The 24,810-nt window shown below is 36.0% G+C and overlaps 1 protein-coding gene across 1 annotated transcript in view; it reads right to left on the bottom strand.

Moving 5' to 3' along the window:
- The window catches only part of LOC142335317 (uncharacterized), a 115,719-nt gene that overhangs the window by 82,918 nt on the left and 7,991 nt on the right, over positions 1-24,810 (bottom strand). The window contains exon 3 of the mRNA XM_075383763.1: positions 15,103-15,302. Coding sequence (XP_075239878.1) covers positions 15,103-15,302 — 200 coding nt within the window. The remainder of the gene's footprint in view (positions 1-15,102; positions 15,303-24,810) is intronic.

The following is a 24,810-nucleotide window of genomic DNA, read 5'->3' as shown; positions in this document are numbered from 1 at the left end:
ATGAACCAAGATTTTGCGAGTTACATTCATGAATTAGGTATAACACCCGCACCTCGAACTGCTTATGCGCCTTGGACTAATGGTAAAGTCGAGATCCAAAACAAACATCTAGGAGCACATTTCCGAATTTTTCTAGAACAAGCTGGAGGTAAATGGGACAAACTGGCACCAAAATTTGCTTTTTCTCATAACACGGTTCCAAATGCTAGTACTGGAATCTCACCTTATGAAATTGTGTTCGGACAAAAACCACAGATACCTCTGTCACTTAAGTTAGGACTCCTACGAAATTCACAACTCACATGCTCTTCCGAGTTTTGCAAAGACCTGCCTCTTCACAGGCATACCTTGCAAACTTCAAAAAACACCGAAATTGACAAACTTCTAAAACCGGCTATTAACAATTCGTTGCTTATGCGAGAAAACCAATTCAAACAAATATACAATAACGCTTATAAAAAGAGCTTAGAAAACAATAACCGCGCACATAAACATAGAAACAAACACAAATTAGGCAAGCCACTTGAGGTTGGACAAAAAGTTCTAATGGAAAACCATCAAATTGAGTTAGGAAAGTCAAAAAAACTACATGAACTAAGATCAGGTCCTTATACTGTAGAAAAAAAACTAACCAATGTTAACTATGAATTAACTTTAGATAGCAACCCGGCCACCAGGAAGGTCGCTCATAGAAATCACCTAGTCGAGTACTACCCAGCTACTGAAACTATACCAGAGTTAACCCTAGAGTATGGTATAGATAAAAATAATTGTGACACATTTTATAATAATCTAATGACAAGTCAGATGAATAAACTCAATAGTCCTTTGACTAAATTCTCCTTCCAAAGCCCCACTAACACCGAATATTTCCCCGTGGATAATTTCATACGAAGAGACTCCCCTGTGCAGAACTTCGACCCTGACCGAACACCTACCAATTTCGATTCTGGATTCAACGAAGCAAGTTCAGGTGGTCTTAATAACCCACCTCCAGTCCAAACACACCTACCTAGCGGTAGTCGAACAAGAAGTTCAACTCCTTGCCCACAGCACAATTCTAGAATACCTCTAGACCCTAATTTAAGTCCTCTCCGCCCTAATACATCGGAACAAGGACCTTCTAATTTACAAACTTTAGAAAATAATAATAATAATAGGCGAACTTCTAGTCGCTCGGCCAAGCCGCCATCACGCTATCAAGCCGGATTTACTTAACTTTGTTTTAGGTAGCAATAAATCCAGTCAACATTTACTGGCAGTGCCTATTACTACAACTCATAGCCTTAATTCCCGACTTGAAGCGCTAAAAAAGAACAGGATGAAAAGATATCCTTGTTTTGAAAAACTCTATTTTTCTTATTTACTTATAAGTCTTTTCTACTTTTGTACTCTTTCTATAGTTATTAACGCTACTGAGGATATTAATGACGTGTCTAACAAACTTAGGGTCATTCATTATGACTGTTCTAAAATGAAAGAAAATAAAATGTATGCTTTAACACAAGTTTCTCCTTGCAAAATTACACCCGAAAACATTCAGATGGTTGATACACATGTAACACTTTATCAACGGTCTTATCGGACGTTTGTTAAAGCTCTTATGTGCAAAGTCACTGCAATGCTCATTCGTTATAATTGTGGTATGTTTTCCCATTCATCAATTGTACGCAACGCTCCAATAATAACATACGATATTATTGTTTCACCCGAACAATGCCTAAATGCTAATAAAACTGGAAAAATTACTGTTACCGAATTTGACGATGATGACATGGAAATTGACATAAAACATGGAATAAAAACTGTCTCCTATAAAAACCAGGGAGTTGATCTTGAAGGTGAATCATCAACATCTTGTGATAATCGTGGTCAAATTAAACACTTCTCTTTTGAAACCCTGATGCAAGAAACTGTACTCGATATTGATCTTAATGACAGAACTGTCTATAACAGTCAAGGACTAAAACTTCCTTGTGCCCTCTCAGAAGGAGGTTGTCATTCGACATCACTCGACCCCTTTGCATACAATTGGGAGGCACCGGAAAATTGTATAGTTACTAAAAGATTTTCACAAAACGCAAATATGCTAAAACATGAAAACGAACTTGGTAACGTACAGTATTTCATAGTGAGTGATGAAAAATCGGAGACGCCCTATGAAGGACCAGGAACGTATTCTCCTGCTGAAATGGACATAAAAATTAGAGTAATTGATGAAAAAGAAAAGGTGTGTGGAAAACCAGAATTTATTTACAGAACAAATTTAGATTCTTTATATGTTTCTTATAAAGGCGGATTTAATATGAAGACTGGCAAACCTTATAAAACAAAAACTCAACAATTTTTTCATAAACTTCGTGTTGAACCTGACAATAGCCTAAGTGTAAATGGGTTTAATAGGAAGCCTTCAGATGAACAGATCCGAACATCCGACAATGGTTTTGTTGCATGGGAACACTTAGACAAAGACAAGTTAGACTATGATCTTAACCTTGCGGTAAAAATGGATTTTGTCATATATCACAATTACATGCAAATAAAACAAGCATGGAAAGGTTTGGTCATAGAACAATGCGAACTTGACCGAACTCAAAAACAAATGATACTAATGCAGGCTATCCAAAACAATCGTTTAGCTGGATATATGTTAACCGGCAACCGCTCGATGTTCTTAGACACAGATGGTAGCATAGGTTGGCTGTACCACTGTCCAAAACGAAACTCACCACTTCAGGTTCTTGAACAGTGTTATGATAGGATTCCTATTCATTATGATGGTAGGACAATGTTCGTCGACCCAATTACTCGACAAACCTACCCTTTTGCAAACGAAGTAGATTGTGTTGTAGGCTACAAAAATGCCTACCAATTAGATATTGATAATGAAAATTCATGGTACCATTTGATGCCAGCACCTGTTCCTTTACAACCGCCAAAAATATTCTCTTCAAGAGTTATTAGTTCTATTCCAAAATTTACCGTTTACGAATCGCAACGTGCCGGAATTTACACACCAAATCAACTTAAATCGTTTTGGGACAATATCTTGCATTCGGAAGCTTCAAAATCTGTTTTGACAAAAATTTCAAGAGAAGTTCTAGAAGGAAGAAGCATAGACTATTCTCAAAAAGATATCTATGCGTCGGCAATGGGAATTAACAGACAAATTTATCTAGATTCTCTTCTTTCACCTACATTTTTTACAGACCAGTTCAAAGGCACTTTTGGAATCATCACTTTTTATCTGGAAAAAATTGGAGTTTATTTTGCTTGTTTCTTGTGCATAAAATTCTTAACTGATGTAATCGTAACAATCATAAGAGCGTTCGAAATCCACAAAATATCCAACAAAACAATGGGTTTTTGGAAAATTCTATTAGGAGCAACATATAATCTTTGTATCTTATCGTTCTTTACACCGGTATTCTCTAACGAAACCAAACCGTCGGCCCCACAGAACAACAATCATTTTTTACCGCTTAGTAATTATCAACCTTACAGCACAATAGAAAAAACTTACAAATGCGTTGAGAATCAACCTCGAGAAAATAAAACTGATGAGCATTGTCATACAGAAAATAATAAAGTAGAATACCCAAATCTGGCGTCACATCAACCACAACCACAAAATGATGCAACCATTCTAAGTGTGGTGGCACCTCCTTAAAGCTGTTTATAAAAAATCATCTTTTTTATAAAAAAATAATTTCTCTCAAAAATAATAAAATTATTTGTATTAGACTCTATAAGTTAATTAATATCTTGTTTAGATACACCTCAAGGATGCTATGCTATGCAACCCAAATTCATAAAACAGCCTAATGTTTTATTCATTCGATTTGGACAATACACCGGACAGATATTATCCTCAAGTCTTTCCGATTTAAAAACTACTGTAACTATTAGAGTTGCATCTTTCTACTTCAGTGACATTATAGACTTGGACGTACCGCATTCAAATTTTCAATACTTCTCATTGTTAAGAGCCCTGATTGATGACACAATTACTTTTGTAAACATTGGAGTCGAATACGAAATTGTTTCAAAGCGTCTGAAGAAAAATATTATTAGACTTTGACTTTTCCTGTAAGAGACATGTGTGGATTCCTTCCTTGCTTTTTAATTCTTATAATCCATTTTCAACTATGTAATCGCAACTATGTCTATCTAGCTATTGCCTACACTCTTCCCCTACTCCGATTTTGCTGCAGTGAATCCGATTGATATTTTAACTATAATTATCAATCGTTGTCAATAATCCTCTTTTCAGAAATAATTGACACACCCTTTTTTTTATCCTTTTTTTACATTTACATACTTTTATACATAGTTTTGAAATGAAGAACAATAAGTTAATTAACAACTAAAACGCTTCCATTAATGTACTTTTTGTTTCAAGATAGACTCGTTACAATTTATCAAATAAAGAAAACTTTTGAAGAAAATCACGGAGACATTTTCCCTCAAATCGTTATAAATTTTGAGTTTTGGGACACTTGGGAAAACGATACTGTGATTTTAACCCCTCATTCGTTGTATTGGAATTATTTCGTGTATTTAGCACAATTCGACCCTAATAGTCTGCCAAATGAGCTAGATCAGCAACATGATTCATTTAACTAATAGAAACTTACAAATCAGAATCGGAAACCAAAATTTTGAGCTATTAGCCGTATACTATGTTTCCGCTATAAGTATAATGACTTTCGCAAAAAAACCCATGACAAATATTTACAGACTTTTAACTATTTTCATTACTCATCCTCAGTTCGCCGAATTCACCATTTTTCTAGCATTCAAAGAGAACTCGGTATTTCAAGTACAACATCCAATCTACATTGCTTAGGTATCATTCTAAACTATGATATTTGCAGTTAACAATAAATTTGTAGAGTTACAAAAAATTCAACGATCTTTTGATGCATACCCAACTCCTGTACCTACTATGCTAGTAACGCTCAAAGAAATCCAAAGTGAAAAAATTTGTTTAATAAGTATTAAACCTCTTTCAGTTCATTGGAAATTCTTCCTCTTTATTCTAGAAAACCCAAACTGTGTACCTCACAATCTTTATTTTGAATTGCCGAAAAGTGATTCTTCTCAAAACGATTTCATTACTAAAGAATTGGAAACAATTAACAATTAAAAAACAGCAATGATATTCTCATACCAAAATTGCCTTATACAAATTCAATTTTTTGAAAAATCATTTGTGACAACAAAAAGTAACAGAGTTATACCACAACTAATACTCCATTTCGAATATTTAAACACTTGGACTGATGGAACCATCATCTTAACACCATCTTCCCCCTATTGGACATTCTTCATAAATGTATCCCAAGCTTTAAATGGTTCCAAAATCCCTTTTAATTTAGATCTCCTATAATGCTGTTCCACTTTGGTGAGCGACTAGTCAAAGTAGAATCCCTCGAGAAATCATTCATTGAAACTCCCACTGCAGAAATAAAGCCCTGTATAATCATACATTATACTGACTACGAACGTGGATGTGAGGGTTCTACTCGAGTCACCATGGGAATGATGCACTGGGAATTCTTTCTCGCACTCATCGATATCGAAGAGCACTTCCCAGTCAACTTGGGCGCTCTTCAGTAAAGTAATTTGTTTTACATAATTTGCTCTCCAAATTTTTTTTTTTTCCTCCTTTCCTCTTCTTCATTTTATTCTATCCTTTTTTTTTCTGATCAATTCGTTCCTTTCCCCTCATTTCTTTCCAAATTGTTAAAACTAAAATGATTTTGTTTATTGGTAAGGAAAAAATTAAAATTGTTAAAGTAGAAAGATGGTTCAATATTTGTTTCACACAGTATAAAGCATGTATCAAGATAACTTATATGTTTTTAAGCACCGGTACCATTAATCATTATTACATTTATCCAAACGAGAAACACTGGAATTTCTTTTTTGCTATTGCAGATTTAAATGTAACTATCCCCAACGAACTTGAACACCATGGATTAGAACTCGTATACCCGAATCTTTCTAATTTGTCCTTATAATGGGAAACATTCTGAAGATATCGTCTCAGCAACCTCAAATTGATACAACCCCTAAAGTTGAATGCCCTGTTTGTTATCTCCCTTACCGTCAATTCAAAAAATTGCACAAAAACCCAAATGGTCAGCCCCCCCATTTTGCTTGCATTCCTTGTAGAAACGAATTATTTAAATATTGGAACCAACCTAAATGCCCCATTTGCGTAACTCCCATTTATACAATCAGTCATTGCCATTATTTCCAGTGTGATTCTTGTCAAGAAGTCAAAAAGTTATCCACCTGCCACAGTCACTTCAGAGATTTTCACCCAAAACAATCAATTTGTTTGCAGTGTATGACCTTCACCACTACTAAATGCCCCTTATGCAAACAAACAATTGACCCAAACAACCCGTGGTAAAATCCTTGATTCAAAACTACCTTCACAAATTATCCAAAATGTTTATCCCCAAAGTACTTGATTTTTTATTAATGACCCTCATGATTATTGCAGCAGCCTTCTCCTTCATTTTAACCGTTTTCCTCGTTGTTGTAAGTATTCCTTTCAATTTTTTGATGTTAGTAGTTATATTAGTAATAGACCAAGCAATAAAATCCAAAAATAATCGACAACCAAATCCTCCAACCATACCAGTCCCATAATCCCCTCCAATAACAATCTTCCAAAAATGAATACAACTGACAAAGAAACCAATACTATAGAATCCAAACCGGTCTCATTAATTTGTTTATGCTGCAGACGTGAAACAATTGTTTTCAAGAAACTACACGAGAACCCCCCTGACGAACTACCCCACGTAATGTGTCTGCTCTGTTACCAATATGTTATAAAAAATATGGGCTACGATTTTTGTCCTAAATGCTCTAAATTTAATGTTATCTTTTCAATCTTTAACTGGTTTCAATGTGATATTTGCAAACAAACAAGATTTCAATACTCTGTTGCAAAAACGTTTCATCACAGTGATCATAAGCCCGTCAACTTTTGTAAATTTTGCGTAGAAGATTATAAATTATGCCCTCGTTGCGAAAAAACAACCACATAATCTAATATGAGTCCAAGAACATCCAAAATTTTACTTCCTTCCCTAGTTTTATTTTTAATCCAATCGATATCCCTAATTCAACTCAGTTTTTACCGGGAACAAATCACCTCCTTCACCCTAGTTCTGCACTACTCATTGAATTGACAAAATGCAACCCATAACATTGTTTATTCTTCTATTTGTTCTCTTATGCGCATTGGCAATATCCCTTTTTATTAATAACTACCTCCTTTCCGCAATTCGCCAAATTTTCTCCAGATACTAAAAATGACCAATCTAGACCTATCCACAAAAATATTTATCCTAATCCTAATTACCTTGCTTGCCATATCGTTCCTCATTAATCTTATCCTACTGCAGTTTCTCAAAGGTTTTCCTGTTTCTATCTAAGGAAAATAAGAGAACAGTCACTCGATGGGTCTTTCCCAATCCCTAATCGACGGTTTCCGTTGGCTCTATCTCCATAAGGACATTATCTGCCCCATATGTTCACGAAAAACCATTATTGTAGAAAAACTACATAAGCAATTCCCCAAAGAAAATCCCCACTATGTATGTATTCCTTGCAGAAAAGCACTTTTTAAAAGATACCCAAACCCTAAATGTCCCATCTGTCTTCGACCTTGTCTTCCCGTCCTGATCACATCCTACTTCCGATGCAATTTATGCAAAAAAATGAAAACAGAATTAGGAGGAACAAAACACCCACATTTTTCCCAACATGACGAACACCGATTCTGTCGCGTATGCATAAATAAGCAGAAAAAATGTCCCATTTGCAAAAATTTTTTAGACGACGTTGTCTAATAAACCAAAAACAACTCAAGTACAAACGTTCTTTTTTTTTCTCTCTTTTAACTTTTCCTCGGGAAGGGGTTACCTCAGCTTTCTCCAGCCTGCCCCCCTGGCTTTTGAATCTAAATAATTCAGAACACTAACATGATAACTGAAATTTCCAAAAACGACCCGAAAAATTTCCTTTCAGCTAAAGCAAGGTTGTCTCCCCAGCTCTGCACGGGTCGTTGCAGCCGTGTTAGTGTGACGCACGCCCCAAGACTCACACCTCCGGGCAGCGGAGAAAGACGTACTTGTGCCAGGGCTGCCCGCCTGGCATAAGTATAAAAATTTTTTTAATTTATGACCCCCTCCCTTTATTAAAGTTAACTTTGCATTTAGCAAAACAAACGATTTTCTACCAAACTTTATTAACAAATGCATTTAGCATTATAATTTTTAAGTAAAGCAGTTAGCAACAAAACCTTACAAAAACATTTTTACAATAGAATACTTTTCTATATTAGCAATACATTTGCAAACATGAAAAGAAGCCATAATGTGTGATACTAATGACACAGGCTAACAATATCAAAATATTTTAGACCTCAACCACAAAATGAGCATCAAGCACAACCTCTCAAGTGTAATCGTCCCCGCTGCTTCACCATCTTCATCAAGCCAACAACCAACACTACAACATCAACAGAAACCGTCATCAACTCCGCCTTTTCGACCAATGCGAGAACAACAGGACCAATATGATCCCCAAAACAACTGGCAAGTCAGTCGCAAACGACCCTACGAATTTCCAAACCAGTCAAGCCATGCTGATAAAGTAAGGAAATTAAGTAATATAAACGATCTAATGACTGATGAAGAAAGAAAAGACACAAAGAAATGCTTGGTGGTTCAAAAAAGCAGGGAGAATGAATTCAATCCTGAGAACCCAAGATTTGTAACGAATTTGAAATATTCACTGAAAACAAAATTCAACAGCTTCAAAATTGCAGATAAGGTCAAGATTCAAAACACTGCCACAGGTGAAGAATTATTTGCAAAAAGTCGTGAATTACCGATCATACCAGACTTCTCACTCCCCGACAACCTCAACGTATGGAGAATTAAGAATAGGAGTGATGAACAAAAAACCTATTTGGTTAGAAATAATCAGTTGGATGTATACGCAAACGTTCCCTACTCCGCAATCACGGCTTTTCCGACGCCATCTGACCATGTAGGAGAAATATCGAAAGAATCTCTGATATCTGAAAATTCTAAGTTCCGCCAAGAACTCTTCATCAAGGAAACCGAGTTACAAGAAGTAACAATAAAACTGGAACAACTGAGAGTGAAATTGGACAAGCAAGAAAAGGAAACAAGCGACGATCACTGGAGACGCCAGTACATAATCTCAAAACAGCTTGACAAGACTGAGGAAAGTAACCTCAAAACACTCAATAAAGCATATGCACGAAAACATTTGGAGGTTACATCAGCTAACCAGAAGCTTGGAGCGGAAAATAAGAAACTCATTGAACAAGTCAAACAATTATCCGCTCAAGTAGATAAACAAAAGAAGAAGAACCGAAAACAAAAAAGGATAATCAAGGAACTATCAAATACAGAAAAGCATGAAGATGGAGACGAAGTAGTGGAAGTGGTTGATATAATGGACGACGGAAACAGTCCAGTGCCAAGCCCAGTCATTTTGCCCCCAGAATTTTTCGAATAATACAGCACAACATTATCGCCCCTTGCGATTAACTTTATAGCATACCATTATCGCCCTTTGCGATTAATTTCATAACTATCTGAACTTGTAGTAACTCAATTATATGTTCCAAACGCAATAAAATTATATACGATGCAATATATTTCTTTTTTTTAATCATTTTCTTTTCTATCTTAAAAATCGGGGTGAGCTGTAGTATTACGAGAGCCGTTACAAATGAGCGGATAATTAATCCCGCATTAGAGCGAACGTATTTAGGCGCTAATTAACCATTCTTTCGCCGCGCGCTAAACAAACTAACGCTTATTAAGACTACCAGTACACAAGTATTTAAACAACTCAGTTCGACTTATTTAAATAACACAACTTTAGGCCTGGATCTCCTCGCTTATATCCAGGATAGAAAATGTACATTGTTGAACGTAGGCGGCCTGTAAAACCACAGTTTCTTTTGATTTAAATTACTTCTGCTTTTGACAGTTGCAATGCAGATCTTTCCCCCCAAGTTCAATAAAGATGAAGCAGATTGCTTCAGGGGAAAAGACAATAGAGTCTCATAAAAAGCCCCCAAGAAAACCATAATTGTTGCGGATTTAGAAGAGGGGAAAAGCAGAAAACAGGCGCCTACGAAATCAATAATTGATGCTCTCAGCTTTTTAGATTTTTATTATTTTTTGGAGTTTCAATAATTTTTCCGTGAGATAAAAAAGAGTTAATTCTCTTGCCTTCTCGGCCAATAGGAAAATTAAGAAGCACCTCACTATGAACGTGAGTTTGTGATTCGCTCCCTATCGGCCCAAACGGAGCTGAGAGGAATTAATTGTTTCTCTCAGCGAAGTGGGACGGAATAAAATTAGAGAGACAAATAACAGAGCCAGCGACGAGCAGCAGACAACTGCTTCATTTTTCTTGCAAAATAAATTCCTAAATTTAAACAGAAATTTTAGTAAAGATTTCCAACTTAGCAAATTTTCCAACAGAACATACTTGTGAGAAATCAACTGGAAGAAGTTTTCAACGACACAATCATTTAACAACAACACAATCGAGTAACAGCTCAACCCGGTTTAATACTACTCAGTGTAAGCTTGTTCATTTAAACTATCTATTTAATTAATTGAACTTTTCAGCCCCCCAACTACTTTAAATTGAGACTTATAGCACAGACAGGTCTTAGGCATATATCTTTGCCTTCGATTTGTTATATCTTTTGTCAAGTTTGACTGGCATACATAAAGAGATCCCGTATTGTGTGATCTGTAGAAGCCCAGCCAAATTTGATAGATCTGGTTAAAGAAATCATTTATTTGATCTCAAAGAAGCTTTCGAAAAAAGCAGTTCATTTTATTACTTTATTTTGTTTTGTTTTTGGTAACATCATCTGAGTTCACTCTAGCACAACTGTTGAAGCGGATTTGTGTAAATGGTTGCCGATCGACTTGTTTTGTGTTTGAAGCATTAACATAATCATTTTTATTTTCTTCTGCTTTTCCCAGCGTAAATACGCAAGAAACCTGGTCTATCCTAATCATTGATATGAGGGCATGTTTTACAAGTAATTTTTATCGAATCCTATATGATGCAGGGAAAACGGATGTTGTTTTGCTACTCTGTTGAAATCTTATCTATATTTCCTATGTTTAGTAAGATTTCCACCAGAAATTTTACTATATGTTGGTACTACAAAAAAAGAAACATTCAACAAAAAATGATCAACCTGTTGAATATTTTAGCCTGTTTGTATATGAGCTGTTTTGAGAAAGATTAAAATTATGATGTACTTTACAGGTTGATACTGTCTTTGATTAGGCTCCCTAGAAAGTTTCCTTGGCAGCCGTACAATCACTCCAATACGTGCATTTTTTTGTATTATTTAAAATTGTAAGAATCGGTTTTAAAGAAAATTTACAAAAATTTTAAAAAGAGCAAGAGTGCCAAAAACAGGTTTCGGAGCAGCTATTTTCAAGCATGAACTGTCAATTTTATATTGAAGCTCGATAATGATTACGACCAAATCACTAGGGTGTAGGTGACCACTATTTAGATCTTTTGTATCGTTTCTCGCACTTCAGGTCATTGACCTGCCTTTGCAAGTTGTAATTTGGTTCGATGTGAAATGGAGTTAACATCCTCTGGTTCTTTTATTCTGTCCTGCCATTGCGCAGCAACCTGCTCACTGTTGAGGCAGCTTTAGCATCCCCACACTCATTTCATAAGAGGGGCGTACACTAAACAGTGTTAGAAAAGCGCCACGTCTCCGTCAAAAACGGACCCTGGTAGCGTTCTGAGTTACCCTCATTCGTACGCCATATTGACGCTTACTACAGCAAGAATAACTATAGGTTTCGCCTTGCAAGCATTTCTCGTGGTTGTTGATTGGTAATTGCTTGACTGAGTCTTAGGGCGAGCCAGCAGCGGATGAGACGCATCATCATTCAAAAGGCCATATCAAACTTTTCTGTCATGTTGGATCTGTCGTAGAAGTTTACCGCCGGCTTAAGCTTATTTCCTTGCACTCCTCAACAGCAATGAAATAACACGGTTAACGCTTTTCTTGCAATGAGAAGTCAGAAAAAGACTTTTTGAGAAACGGGATAGTGGAATGCCATCTTCTCATAGGAAGATAAATGGCTTTTCCTGAAAGTTATATTTGCAAATTTTGAGGCTGTTTTGGCCTTTCGCCGACAACAGAGACAATACTTCGTCACATACTCCCATTTAACATCATTGTTATCCATGATGATAAAAATTACAAATTAACATTGGATAAATGTAATGAAAAAACATTTCTGTCAATTGTATGGATGGATAACCTAATTATTGTAATCAATTTTGAGCATTCAATCAGCCAAAACCGCAATTACTCAAAAATTTTTGTTCTAACGAGCCAAATTTATTGGGAGTTAGAAACCTTTTACAAGCCCTACTTTTTTGATGAGCAAATTTTGGCCTGCCAATATCTTTTGATATACAAGCTGTATCATGGGAAAGTCCTTAAAAAATTGAATTGATTTTTGAAAAGACGTTCTGAAATTTCCAATTTCTCAATGAAAAATCGAGGCTTGAAGTTAAGAAAAATTTTGCTTTTCTCGCCTTTTAGGTTTCATTTTGCTTGTATTCTGAAATCAATAAACATAACTTCCAGATAAAAGGTAACAATTTTGAAATCTCCAAAGCATGCAAATTTTGTAACCAATTTATCTGAAAAATCTCTAGTTCTATGCTTCTGCTGATAAGACAACTCATTTTTTTGTAAATTTTTCAACATCACAATTCCATAAGTTCGTTTTGAGTGCCTTTCATTTAATTTTCAGGAAAACTCTTTTCTATTCCTTTTCTAAAGAATTTTTCAAAAATTTGATATTATTGTGGTATGCATGTTTTTATTGGTACACAAGGTCTTTGAATGTTAAACTGCAGATGAATGGATTCTGCATTCAAAAATTCAGCGGATAAATATTAATTTTAAAAAATTCCTTTGCTTTGCGCTTCATAGGAACTTTTCAAGGGTCTTTCAGTAATAGAAATCGAATCTAGCAGTGTTTAATTGAAAATAAAATTCTAACAAAATCCACATAATTTTGCCAGTCTGACGCAATTGTTTGGAAAAAATTGTTTTATGTTAAAAAAAAGATTAATTTGCTTGAAATTTCAAGCTTTTTCATTTTTCTTTTTTAAAAGTTTTGCGCTTCCTTCATTAGAAAATTAGTCGAAGAGGAGATTTTTTTTCCAGCCAGCAAACAAGCTGGACAACTTTTATGAAAATCTTTGTCTTCTTTCCCTCTCTCTCTCTCTCTCTCTCTCTTCTCTCCTCTCTCTCTCTCTCTCTCTCTCTCTCTCTCTCTCTCTCTCTTTCTTCTATCTCTCTCCTCTCTCTCTCTCTCTCTCTCTCTCTCTCTCTCTCTCCCTCTCTCTCTTTCATCTTCTATCTCTCTCTCCTCTCTCTCTCTCTCTCTCTCTCTCTCCCCTCTCTTTTCTATATATGGTTTGCTGTCAAAGTTACTGACCACCACTTGTTGAAGTAGAGAGTCCAAGGGCTTGTAGCATGTAGATTAAAAGTTGAGTTGAGTTTGGAAGAAACCTATTTTTTTTGGTGTGAAAATGAGGGGACGAATTTTTGTCTGGGTTAACCAGCCAATGCTTAGAAACAACAAATGTTTTGTCATGATTTGACGGTCATTGTGTTTTCAAGTTCTTCGACGATACTTCAAAGTTTAAAATTTGACTATCAGAAACGGATGAATGAAAGAAATTTATTTACAAAAGTTTTGAGACCCAAAATATTTGAGACCCAACTGATACTTAATTGTTCTGATGAGACGTGATAAACGTATTTGCAACACCGCTAAGTGTCTTCTTTCTTAGTATTGTGGAACAGATCTTTGTAATTAATCGCCTATCCGGTTTCTTTTTTATTTCTGTCTAATTGACATGACAGTTATCGTTGTTATTAGGTGCTTGAGCCACGGAGAACAATTACCAAATTTTTAAGTGTGAAGATGGGTGCTAACAGGGACGAACTTTGACGGATATTTCCAAACTATGCAGATTTGAACTAAATTCTCTTGCTTTCACAAATGTACACGTACGCTTACAACCCAGGCACGCAATACTAATCCTTAAACTCGTTGGCAGATAACAATCGCACTTTTTTGTAAATTGATTTCAGCAAATGCAAATTTTGCAACATAATGTAAAGAACTGATCATAATTTGATATCCAATTATGAAGTGATAGTTTCCAAAATCTTCACGACGAAACGTGCGTTAACTTATGACGTCTACAAATCAGCTATAACCAGAATAATTTAGATGCTATAAGACCAGAGTAATAACTCGTTCAGCGAAGTAACAGCTGGCTCCTGGGTTGAGTGTTCATCGCAGCATTATGTAGTAGCGTCTAGCGAAAGACGATAATGCGCCTCTGGAAACCTACTTGAAATCAATTCGAAATGCGATGTTTTAAAAACTGAAAGAACTTGTGATGACATTTCCCATTTAATAATTCACATTATGAATTTTTTTCTCCAATTTTAATCGCCAAACCCTAATGACGCATTCCGCACCGAATCACAAAATTCCAACTTTTTAGAAAATTTGAGTTCCGCTCTTATCAACTTGTATCAATAACTAGACTTCGAGACCTCCTGTATTCTGATGAGATTGGCGAAAAATCTGAGCGGATGACGATCAAGCTTTCGCTGAAAGAGCAGTTAAAACCATCTCTGACAAAATCGTTATAGAAAACGACCATTGTCAAAGTTTTTTTTGCAGCAGGATGTGTGCTCTCAAATACATTGCTGAGATGTCAGGAATTTTAAATTTCAATTAAAACTCTAAATAAAGAGTCCGTTTTACTCTTTGCAAAAAAGGTCCAACTCAGAAAAATATGATTAGAAATTTCTTAGGGACTTAAGAAGCGAATAAGGGTAGGAGTTTTCCTGGTTCATTTGAGAGGTTTTTGGCTGTATGATCTCATGACCTCAGAACAGCACTGATAGAATTGTAGTAAAATTATTTTCACTTGAATATGTCCCTGTTAATGCGTGGTATGATGCCCATGTCCTCTTTGTCCTGTAGCACTCCCTCCATCGTGTAAGTCTTCCCAGATGATGTCTGTCCATATGCGAAGATGGTCCCATTGTACCCGTCCAGAACATCCTTCACAATGGGCTTCGCTGCTGTTTCGTAAACGTCCTCTTGTGTCGAATCCGGCTCGTACACCTGCATACAGACGCCTGCTTCAGTCATTCTTATAGCTTTTGATCAAGATTTTACAAGAATTCATTAAAAGAGCCGCAAGCGAGACAGATAAGAGTTTTTATTTGTAAGCCACGCATTAAATATGAAAAGATCTGCAAATGAGCGGGCAAAATTGTCCCAAATATATTTAAATTGTGAAAGACTTTTCCTTAAACAATAAATATTTATTATTTATTTCTTGAAAAGTTGATTTTTTTTCATATATTGAGCTGGCCTCATTCTTCATTTGCTTGCTATGAACAAATTTATTAATCTATTAACAGGGCGATCCGCAAGGAGCTCGTTCTATTGTCAATTGGATACCTGCACATAGATTGGGCAAGCAAGTTGGGCAATCAGTTGCAGGTATTCGAGATAGCGTCACTGAGATCACTTGACGAGAGTTTGCCTCAGCCACCCAGGCCTAGGCCTCGACTTATGAAAAGGCTTTAAAAGTCTAGTAGAAGGGGGCAATATTGACTATAATTGCATGGTCTAGCTTCCTAGTTAAAGTCGAGCTAATATCTTTTCATGGGTCGAGCTTAAGTCTTTTCATAACGAAGAAAGTCCAGCTAGGGTATTCTCATGGGTCCACCATTAGTCATTTTATAACCAACAAAGTCACGAGGGAACTATTTTGAATACACGAAAGAGTAAACCCTAGCGCTTTCAGTGTTTAAGACATATAACGATAGAAGCTTGAACAAAAGGCAACAACAGCTTCAGCTCAAACTGGACAAATTTGATGAACTTAAATGCATAGAGAATTATGTGTTCTACAGTTTGAAAAATGTATTAATTTACGTTAATGTGAAATTATTCCCTTTTTATGCCACACTAGTTAGTAGTAAGGTGTCTTACTGGGCACGCAACGGGGGGGGGGGGGGGGACATTTGGGTGTTACTGTGTTTGCAACGGGGGGGGGGGGGACACGAAAAATTTTTTCGAAAAGTTGATAGTTTTTGGCGTTTTGGCAAGAGCGGTGGAGAACGACAAAAACTATCAACTTTTGGAAAAAATTTTTCGTGTCCCCCCCCCCCCCCCCCGTTGCGAACACAGTAACACCCAAATGCCCCCCCCCCCCCGTTTTGCGTGACCAGTAATACACAATTTTGGTATTTTTCTTGAATTCTTGACGTTTTTGATGGGAATGTTTTGTATTAAGAGGGTTGTTGGGAATTAGCAGTTATGTAATGTTTGTCATCGTCAGCCCAGGTGAGCCTCATCAGTCAAAAAAAATTTTTTGAAAAAAAAAATGAAAAACTCGGAAATTTTGAAGTGTTAAAATTGCGTGAAATGCATTTTGCGCTGGGTTTCGGGACTCAAAGACGATGTTTTGTTGACCTCATCTCACCTGGTGGGCCTAATCATTGAAAAAAAATTTTCAAAAATCATCGAAAAAATTTTGGAAAATATCAAAAAATTTGAAGTGTTAAAATTGTGTGAAATGCATTTTGCGCTGGGTTTCGGGACTCAAAGTCGATTTTTTGTTGACCTCATCTCACCTGGTGGACCTAATCATTGAAAAAAAAACTTCAAAAATCATCAAAAAAAATTTGGGTATTATCAAAAAAATTTACCTTGTGTTAAATGCATTTTGCAGCGGGTTTCAGGTCTTAAAGTTAATTTTTTGCGCACATAATTTAACCTGGTACTAAGATTATATCAAACGTTTTATAATCAAACATTGTAATCAATCACGGCTTACCAACTAGTTAAAAAAAGTTGTTGACTGTTTATGGTATTCTTAACGTCTGTTGCTATCAGTCAGTCCTTTCAAATACTCTTTCAACCCTTTAAATGATCATGCATGAGAACAAAATATAGTAATAGGAAAGGAGTTGAGTGCTGGCTGTTGTGTTGTTGTTGATGTTCTTGTAAGAAAAACCTGAGTCACCAATCTATTTTTAGTATACAATGTCTACTATGACTAACCACTATAATACTTGCTAAAGGTCATTTTACAAGAGTAGTTGTCGTATTCGATTGTTATTGGACGACCGATCGACCGAGAGTGTCAATGAAGTATTTCTGAATAAGTTTACATGTTCAACCGTTTGCATTGGGTGGTTTTGTTTTTATAGTTTAATACAGTAATTGCAAAGCACTAGAGCAGACTTATAGGAATTTGTTTGAGTTTCAGTTCGAGTTTGATTTGTAAACAAACTATGTCGATTGTTCCTTCTTTGACTTTTCTCACGATATTACTTGTACAGAAAAACGTTATGTAGTTGCTTGTGTAAAAACTTACGACTCTACTGGGACATACATAACTGTACAACTATTCAGAAAGGATAACTTCCGTGATCAAATCCAGGACAGGAAAAATAATTGCAATAGTGATGGTTTTAAGTTCAACCAGAGAATTACACTATCTTTAGCTGAGTTTGAACAATTAACTCAAAGCTACAATTCACTTTGTGAAAAACTAAAGGCTGGAGAATAAGAAGAATCTATCAAAAAAAGAATGCAAAAAAGACTACGGGAAGAAAGCGACGTTATCATCTTGCATTCTCATCTGAGACGAATAGGGTTAAACCAACTCAGGTTGCTGATGAGTCCGAGAAAAAAGCGAAGAAAAATTCTGAAAGCAACACACAGTATTAGTAATGGGCTACGTTTGAATGAACACCTGAGTTCTTTCGACAGTTTCAAAAGAAATTTCAGTATTTTATCTGCAGAAGTGAGCCAATATTTGATAATAAAGGAATCAAAAACAGTTTTGCTTACAGTTTGCATGAGAATAACAACTTTTGTAGAATAAAAAACAACATTATCATGTTATTGCATCTTTGTATCAATTAACAGAGAGTTTCAAAAAAAATTCTTCAAAACCCTTTTCCATTCCTTGCCTATACACATGCTTCAGACTTCTACTCCACAAAACACAATCTGTCAACATCACTTTTCACAGTGAAATTTTTGAGAAGTTGGAGCAAGCAGTCATTTGCAATCGCCAACATCAGCTAGATTTATGTAGCGCCAAAAGAAAGCTTCCAAATATCTTTGAACTGAAGACTGTCAAGGAGAATGTTCATGTTCAAACTGATTTCATACCAATTTGTACTTTTAACCGATTTTTTTGTATTTATCAGAACATTTCTTATGCTGATCTTTTAAAAATTATTGATATTATTATTAGTGGATATGGCTCCCTGATTATCGATAATGACAATGTAAAAATTAACTTTTGATTTGAATTAAAAAATTAATCGCATATTTTTCAACAAAAAACCGAGCCATCTAGTTTCAAAGGAAAAATACTACTACTTTATGAAAACAATTGATAGAAAAAAAATTAAATTGGTTGACTTGTTCTACATCATATGATTAGCAAATCGCAGCAAATCATCATCATTCATGTAGTGTACATATGAATAGCTATTTGTGAAAATAGTATGAGCAATGTAAACACAAAAGAGTCCACACAGTTTTGAGTTTGGGTTCTGAATTGGCTGTAATCTCAGGAATTGAACAACTTCTTCTTCGAAGTAGAACTGCAGCAGTCGAGTGTATACAAAATGTTAACAATCGAGTGCTTGTCCAAGTGGATCAGCAAAATATATTGTTTTCTTATAATTACAAATCAGTAGCCAATGACTACCCGATGATGTTGATATTGATGCATTGACCACAGCAAAGCAATTGTCTGACAGCCTAGAAACATTATCAGCTGCAAAAACGCCGCAAAATTTGTGCTTCAGATGAAAACATTTACTTACTAGATAACTTATCTCAAAATTATCCATCAACGGGATATGTAATAACCGAGTTTTTTGTAACTTTTCGTTCAGAGTTAATATAAAAAATTGAACTTCGTTCCCCCAGGAATAAAATTTCAACGTTGTCACCCAGAGGTGTTCCAAAAGTGAGCTCCACTGAAATTGAACAATTTGTTAATTCAGGATGAATGAAATCGTGTGAAGCCTCCTGTGTTGACGTAAGGTCGAAGGCCAGAATAAAGTGTTTTGGATAATCGGCTAGGGGAATGCCATGACCCCCTTTATCAAGAAAATCTAGAGCTTCAAGCGTGTTGAAGTAAACTCGTTGATCTGAGGTTGTTGAAATTGGTGTTCCAACAACCGGTAAACAATTTCGATAAATTACTATTTCATTCAAATTCAATTATTGGTAATGGAAAGGATTCGTTCTGTTAGTTCCTTAATATGACTGATTGGTTGACATTGCTATAATCATTCTTCGAACTGGTTCTTTGGAGAAGATGTCTTCTTAACTCCAACTGCGGATGCCAGCAGTGGCAAGAAAAGTTCTGGGCAACACCTCCGTGTATCGATAGACAGCTGGTGTTTTTAGCAACGTTTTTTCTATCGCAGACAACACATGATCAGCCACGGTCATTTTGCGCACGTACAGATTTGCTTCAACAATTTTTACTCTGTTATGTTTATTAGATTCGGACATGACGGTAAAATCGTTTGGAGACCTTCTGAAGGAGATGCGTAGTGTAACACCACTGAGAAGATGTTTGTCACAGGTCAATATATCACTGGCTGTTTTCCAAGTAGAGAACATTCCAGAGAGTCAGCAGCAAAAGCTTTTCGCGCAGCAACATCAGTAGCTCTGTTGTCAGCTCCATCAATTTTAGCCGGTTCGTCTTCATAATAATAGCCTTGACAAACTAACCAAGTGCTCTTTGCTGTTCTTCCGGATGAGAATTCTTTTTCTATGAAAGCCGTGTGTGCGTAGTTGCCGTTTGTATTTGACAATTTAACGCCATTTGCCGAAACTGTACACTCTGAAAACAGAGAGTGTAATGCGTTATTGCTAAAATACGGCGAATCTGTGTTTGTGGCATCAGTACCAGTTCTCAAATCGGCGTCATTGGTTCTCGTGATTTTGCATTTTATTTCAAGTAGAAATTTTTGTAAATCAAAAAAGTTGTTCCTGTCGCCAACAACTTCGAATTCCAGCATTGGGCCATCCGGTGAAAATGATGGACCAACCTTTTGTGTAAAAGCATTGTCAAATGTGATAAGGAGCGGCTGCTTTTCAAACAAGTCTAGAGTTGTGTGTGTTGCCTCTGCTGGCAATAAATTAGTATTCATTTTTCACTTTGGAAAACAAATCTGACCGACTTCTCAGTAACGGTTGTTTTCTCTGAATGATTTTTCGAGATTTGACAGGACGGCTCTGTTTCTGTTTTTTGTAAACATTTCCACCACAAACACCTCCAATTCGGGCTCTTGAGCCACCGACTTGTTTCTTTACCTTTTTCTGAACAGTTGATTTGAGTGCTTCTTTAGGACTCTTCTTTTTGGTAACAACGTCAACAATCTCTGGTGCTGCCTGTACAAACAGTTCTCTTCCAATCTTTTTAGCCACAGGCCACAAAAAATTTTTAGCTATTGGTACGGCCGCCCTACCAATTCCAGCTGCTAAAGCCCCGAACCCACTACCTCGCTGACGATAGTGTCCTGCAAAGTATGGTGAAACTGATTGTTGTTGATAGTAAGCTTCCATTTATTTTAACTTTTTAAAGTTAAAAACCAGAATAACTTTTCCTGTTCCCGTAAATGGAACAAATTTGCCAGTTTCGGTTCTCAACTGAACCTCAATACACTGAAAATTGTTTGACAACAATTTCTTATATTCCAAATTGCTAAAAACTATTCTATGCGTAGGTTCAATTTCACAAACGTTACCGTTTTTCAGGCGTTGTTTTGAATCAATGACGCAAATCACCGGAGCTTTTGTGTCTCCAATATGTTGATACTCAATTATGTTGCTGTATACAAATATCAATTGTTTTCCTGCAAGCAGATCAAAAGGGTAATCAGTAACAAAAGCTTTCGCTTCTCCGTCACTCATTGCCAAGTTGTCAAAGGAGTCTATCATTTTATAACCAATATGAGTGCCTGAGCCATCTTTGATTCCTCCAAAGCCCAGAATGCTTGGTATTTTTTCGTCAGGAAATGTAATTCAATCATTTTTTGGCCAAAAAACAAAACCAAAACGCCTGTGATTTTATTGTACTGATGACTGAACTTAGTTAGACCAGTCGCTGTCTTGATGGTTTTTATCAGGTGTTCCAAGTTCTCATAGCTTTCAGCATTGATCACGACTGTCTCCCCTTTGTATGGTTTTGAGACAGCACCAGTTGGAATACTTCTCTGATGGTTTTTGTTTCCTTCAGAGGAATACTTTATGATTCGAGTGCTATTAACCTGGTTGATTCTGGACGGGAACATAATTTCACTCAAAGCTACTCTCCAATCACCTTCCAGGCTGATTTCTTCATTAAAAACGTTTTTGAAGTTAGCCAAAGTATTCTCTGGGAAGACGCTCATGGAAGCTGATGAAACTAAATGTATGGTAAACTCATTCATGCTTTGTGAACGCTTCAGTATTGTCAGCAACTTTCACTAATTCCAACTGATAGAACTTACCCCTGATTGGATCTTGATTCGAGTCAATTAGGCTGTAGGTTGGAGGGTTTGTTGTTGGAATATCGTAAATTTCAAACACTTCGTTGGTAAATGTCTGCTTATAACCTTTTCGGAAGGGTAAATCAACTTTTGATATTCTAACAAAATCACTAATTCGAAATTTTGGTCGACTAACTAATTTCTCAGACGCAATTGTGTTCAGTGACAATAGATAAGGAACGCTTTTTTGGTGACTTTGTTCGGAGCTATTTTTGTTACACGGTTGACGCGTGAGTTTATTGTTTGCACAAAATTTTTCAACTGAGAGATGTATGAATATGTCCATTTTTCTTCCAGATACTTGTAAAAATTGTTCTTTAAAGAGCGGATGTTTCTTTCAGCAATAGCAGACTTCTTTTCGCTGAAAGTTTGATAAATCTCAACCCAGCATACACCCAAACTTTTTTCGGCTGTTTCTGCTTAATCATTTGTTTGAAGGCTTCAGCTGTTGTTGTTGCATATTTTGATTTGAGTTGTTCAACACGTAGAAAGCGTGAAAGACAGTCAACAGCAATCAATAAGAACTTAAGACCTGCGTTCTGTTTTGGCAGTTTGTCCACGTGTGCCAAATCAAGAGACCAAATTTCATTAATGTCGTATGCAAAAACTTTCAAACGTGCAAAATTTTTTCGAAACCCTTTGTATTTTGTGTGAGCATTCTTGTTCGCTAGAAACTGTTTCACTTTGCGAGGCTGAAGATTTGTTCTTTTTTGTAAGTTTTGAACGCTTCCAAACGCAGCTGACCCTTTTTTGTACATCGACTGCAGCATTTTTTCTTCACTCGTCGTAATATTCCCATTGTTTTTCCTTCTGTACACTGGCTTCGTACGGGGTTTCGAAACCTTCCGCTTCTTTTTCGTCAGTCTCACTGCTGCTTTCGTCTTTGGTGAGGAGTGCTCTGCTGGACTGTTGCTGCTTCTGGTTGTTAAGTTTTTGAGGCTTTTGAAACTTTGGACGTTTTTGTTTCTGTGATCTTTTGACGACTTTTTTTCTTTTTGTTGCAGTTTCTGGAGAATTTTTCCTGATAGAAGTTTTAGCATTACTGTTAATTACTTGTTACTCTTTTATTTGTAACACTTTCAATAATTCAAAATAATCAGGACTGTCAATCTTTTTTGTTGGTTGTTGTAAATTGTACAAGAAAGCGAATGCATTTATGTCAGTTGGACTGTTGTCAATGAGCAAGTTCTCGTCTTCACCAATGGACACACGATTTGATTTTATAATTAGATCTACAATATTTTCACACTTTAGGTTTTTTGAATTGCGTAAAAGAGATGATAATGTTTTTAGGACTTGTACTGCCCGTTTATTTGAATTTTCGGCCCGATTTTCGTCAACAACATTAACATCAGAGTCTTCTCCCGGCAGTTTTTCAATGATCCGCGCTTCACTATGTTCCTTTGATCGCATTCTAATTATAATTGACAGCTGTGCCGATTTGTGTTTAACGTCAGGATCTTCTAAGACCTGAGTTTGGTATGGATGACTTTTCATGTAGACTTTCTTGGGAACTAAAATGAACTCCTCGGCAGTTGACATTTTGTACTTTTTTATGATTGACTCAAATACAAGTAGCAAAAATGAATAATGAGACGAACCAAATCAAAACCTGTTTTTGTGAGTAGTATTGCTTTTTTCTTTTCAACCGAAGCGTTTTTACGAAGAACAGTCCTAAACACGTTTTCATTTTGCATTAAATTATTGATCTGAACTTTCACATGTCCTCTGATGACGTTGTAAAAACATTCACACAGTACCAATACAATATTTTCATCGGAAGTGCGGAGAAATTTCCTCAACTCAGGATCAGATAAAAGTACCATTCGCTTTAGTATAAAGAATTTTTTCTCTTTCATTTGATATGATAGTTATATCGGCTTTGTATGAAGGTATGTAGAACACTGACGGTCCAGGCTTTGTCCTATTTGAGCAAAATCGCAGACAGTCAGATGTTTTTGGATCCAGATCAATCAATAAGTGTCCGAATGTTTCTCTTGTTGCTATTTCATAACAATTTTTCAAAAAAAGTTAAATTAAGTTGTTTGCCGAGAAACTCAACTTGCTGAACGTCACGTGGTGATTTGAACAAAATGATATGAGTTGTATTCAGATCTATTGTTCGTGACCATTTACTTTGCTGGTAAAGATTGTGCTTCACATAAATGACATTGATGTTCTTGTGTCGACCGGCGGTAGCTAGCTTGACAAACTCTTTGTCATTAAAAATTTCCTCGCAAGAATCGTCAAATATAAGCAAACATTTTTCAGTATTTTGTAAAAACTCCATATTTGTGAATTTTTTGAAAACAATGTTTGAATGCTGTTCAATTTGTGAGTATATTGGTTGCATTTCGTGGTAGAGAAAAATAACACTTTTAAACTTTGGATAAATTGTGTTTCCTGCTATTATTCTAAAAATTAAATTTGTTTTACCACAACCCGACGGACCTACCACGGCCATGAAAATCCTGTCACTGGTAGAGATTATTTTGTTCATAATCGAGGGTTTGGTAAGATATATCCAACTAAACTCGATAGAATCGAAATCCAAAATGATGTTTCCTCACAATTTGGTTTAAGCACAGTCAATTTCACAATGCAGAGAACTATTAGCAACAAAATAACAAACATTTGAACAAAAAATACAACTTCCGATGTGGTAACGTTATCTGGTTACAGAATTTCCAATTAGATTTACCACTACTTTCCTTTTCGAAAAGAGACTCTTGTACAACCTGATCAACTGTTACTTGTTCCATCACAGAAAAAAAATGAGTATATAATAATTTATTGAACTTTTTTTAATGATTTACATAGAAAAGTTCATAACAATTAAAATCACTCAAAAATTCTTTCATGTGAACCATGAAACATGCAGGTAATCTCGTAGTTTTTTCATAGTACAAAATTTTTTTGATCATGTCCGTGTTTACAAGTTCTTGAATCTCATCAGCCAGCATTTTATCGTTTTTATCTACCTCTTTACCAGTTGGATGTTTTGATATCAACAGAAGTTTCGGAGGCGAGGCTTTGCGTTGACA

This window comes from Convolutriloba macropyga, chromosome 2 (genome assembly GCF_964194025.1).
Source record: "Convolutriloba macropyga chromosome 2, txConMacr16.3, whole genome shotgun sequence".
Classification (NCBI taxonomy): Eukaryota; Metazoa; Xenacoelomorpha; order Acoela; family Convolutidae; genus Convolutriloba; species Convolutriloba macropyga.
The sequence above is the reverse complement of the archived record's forward strand: the minus strand, read 5'-3'. Positions and strand labels throughout refer to the sequence as shown.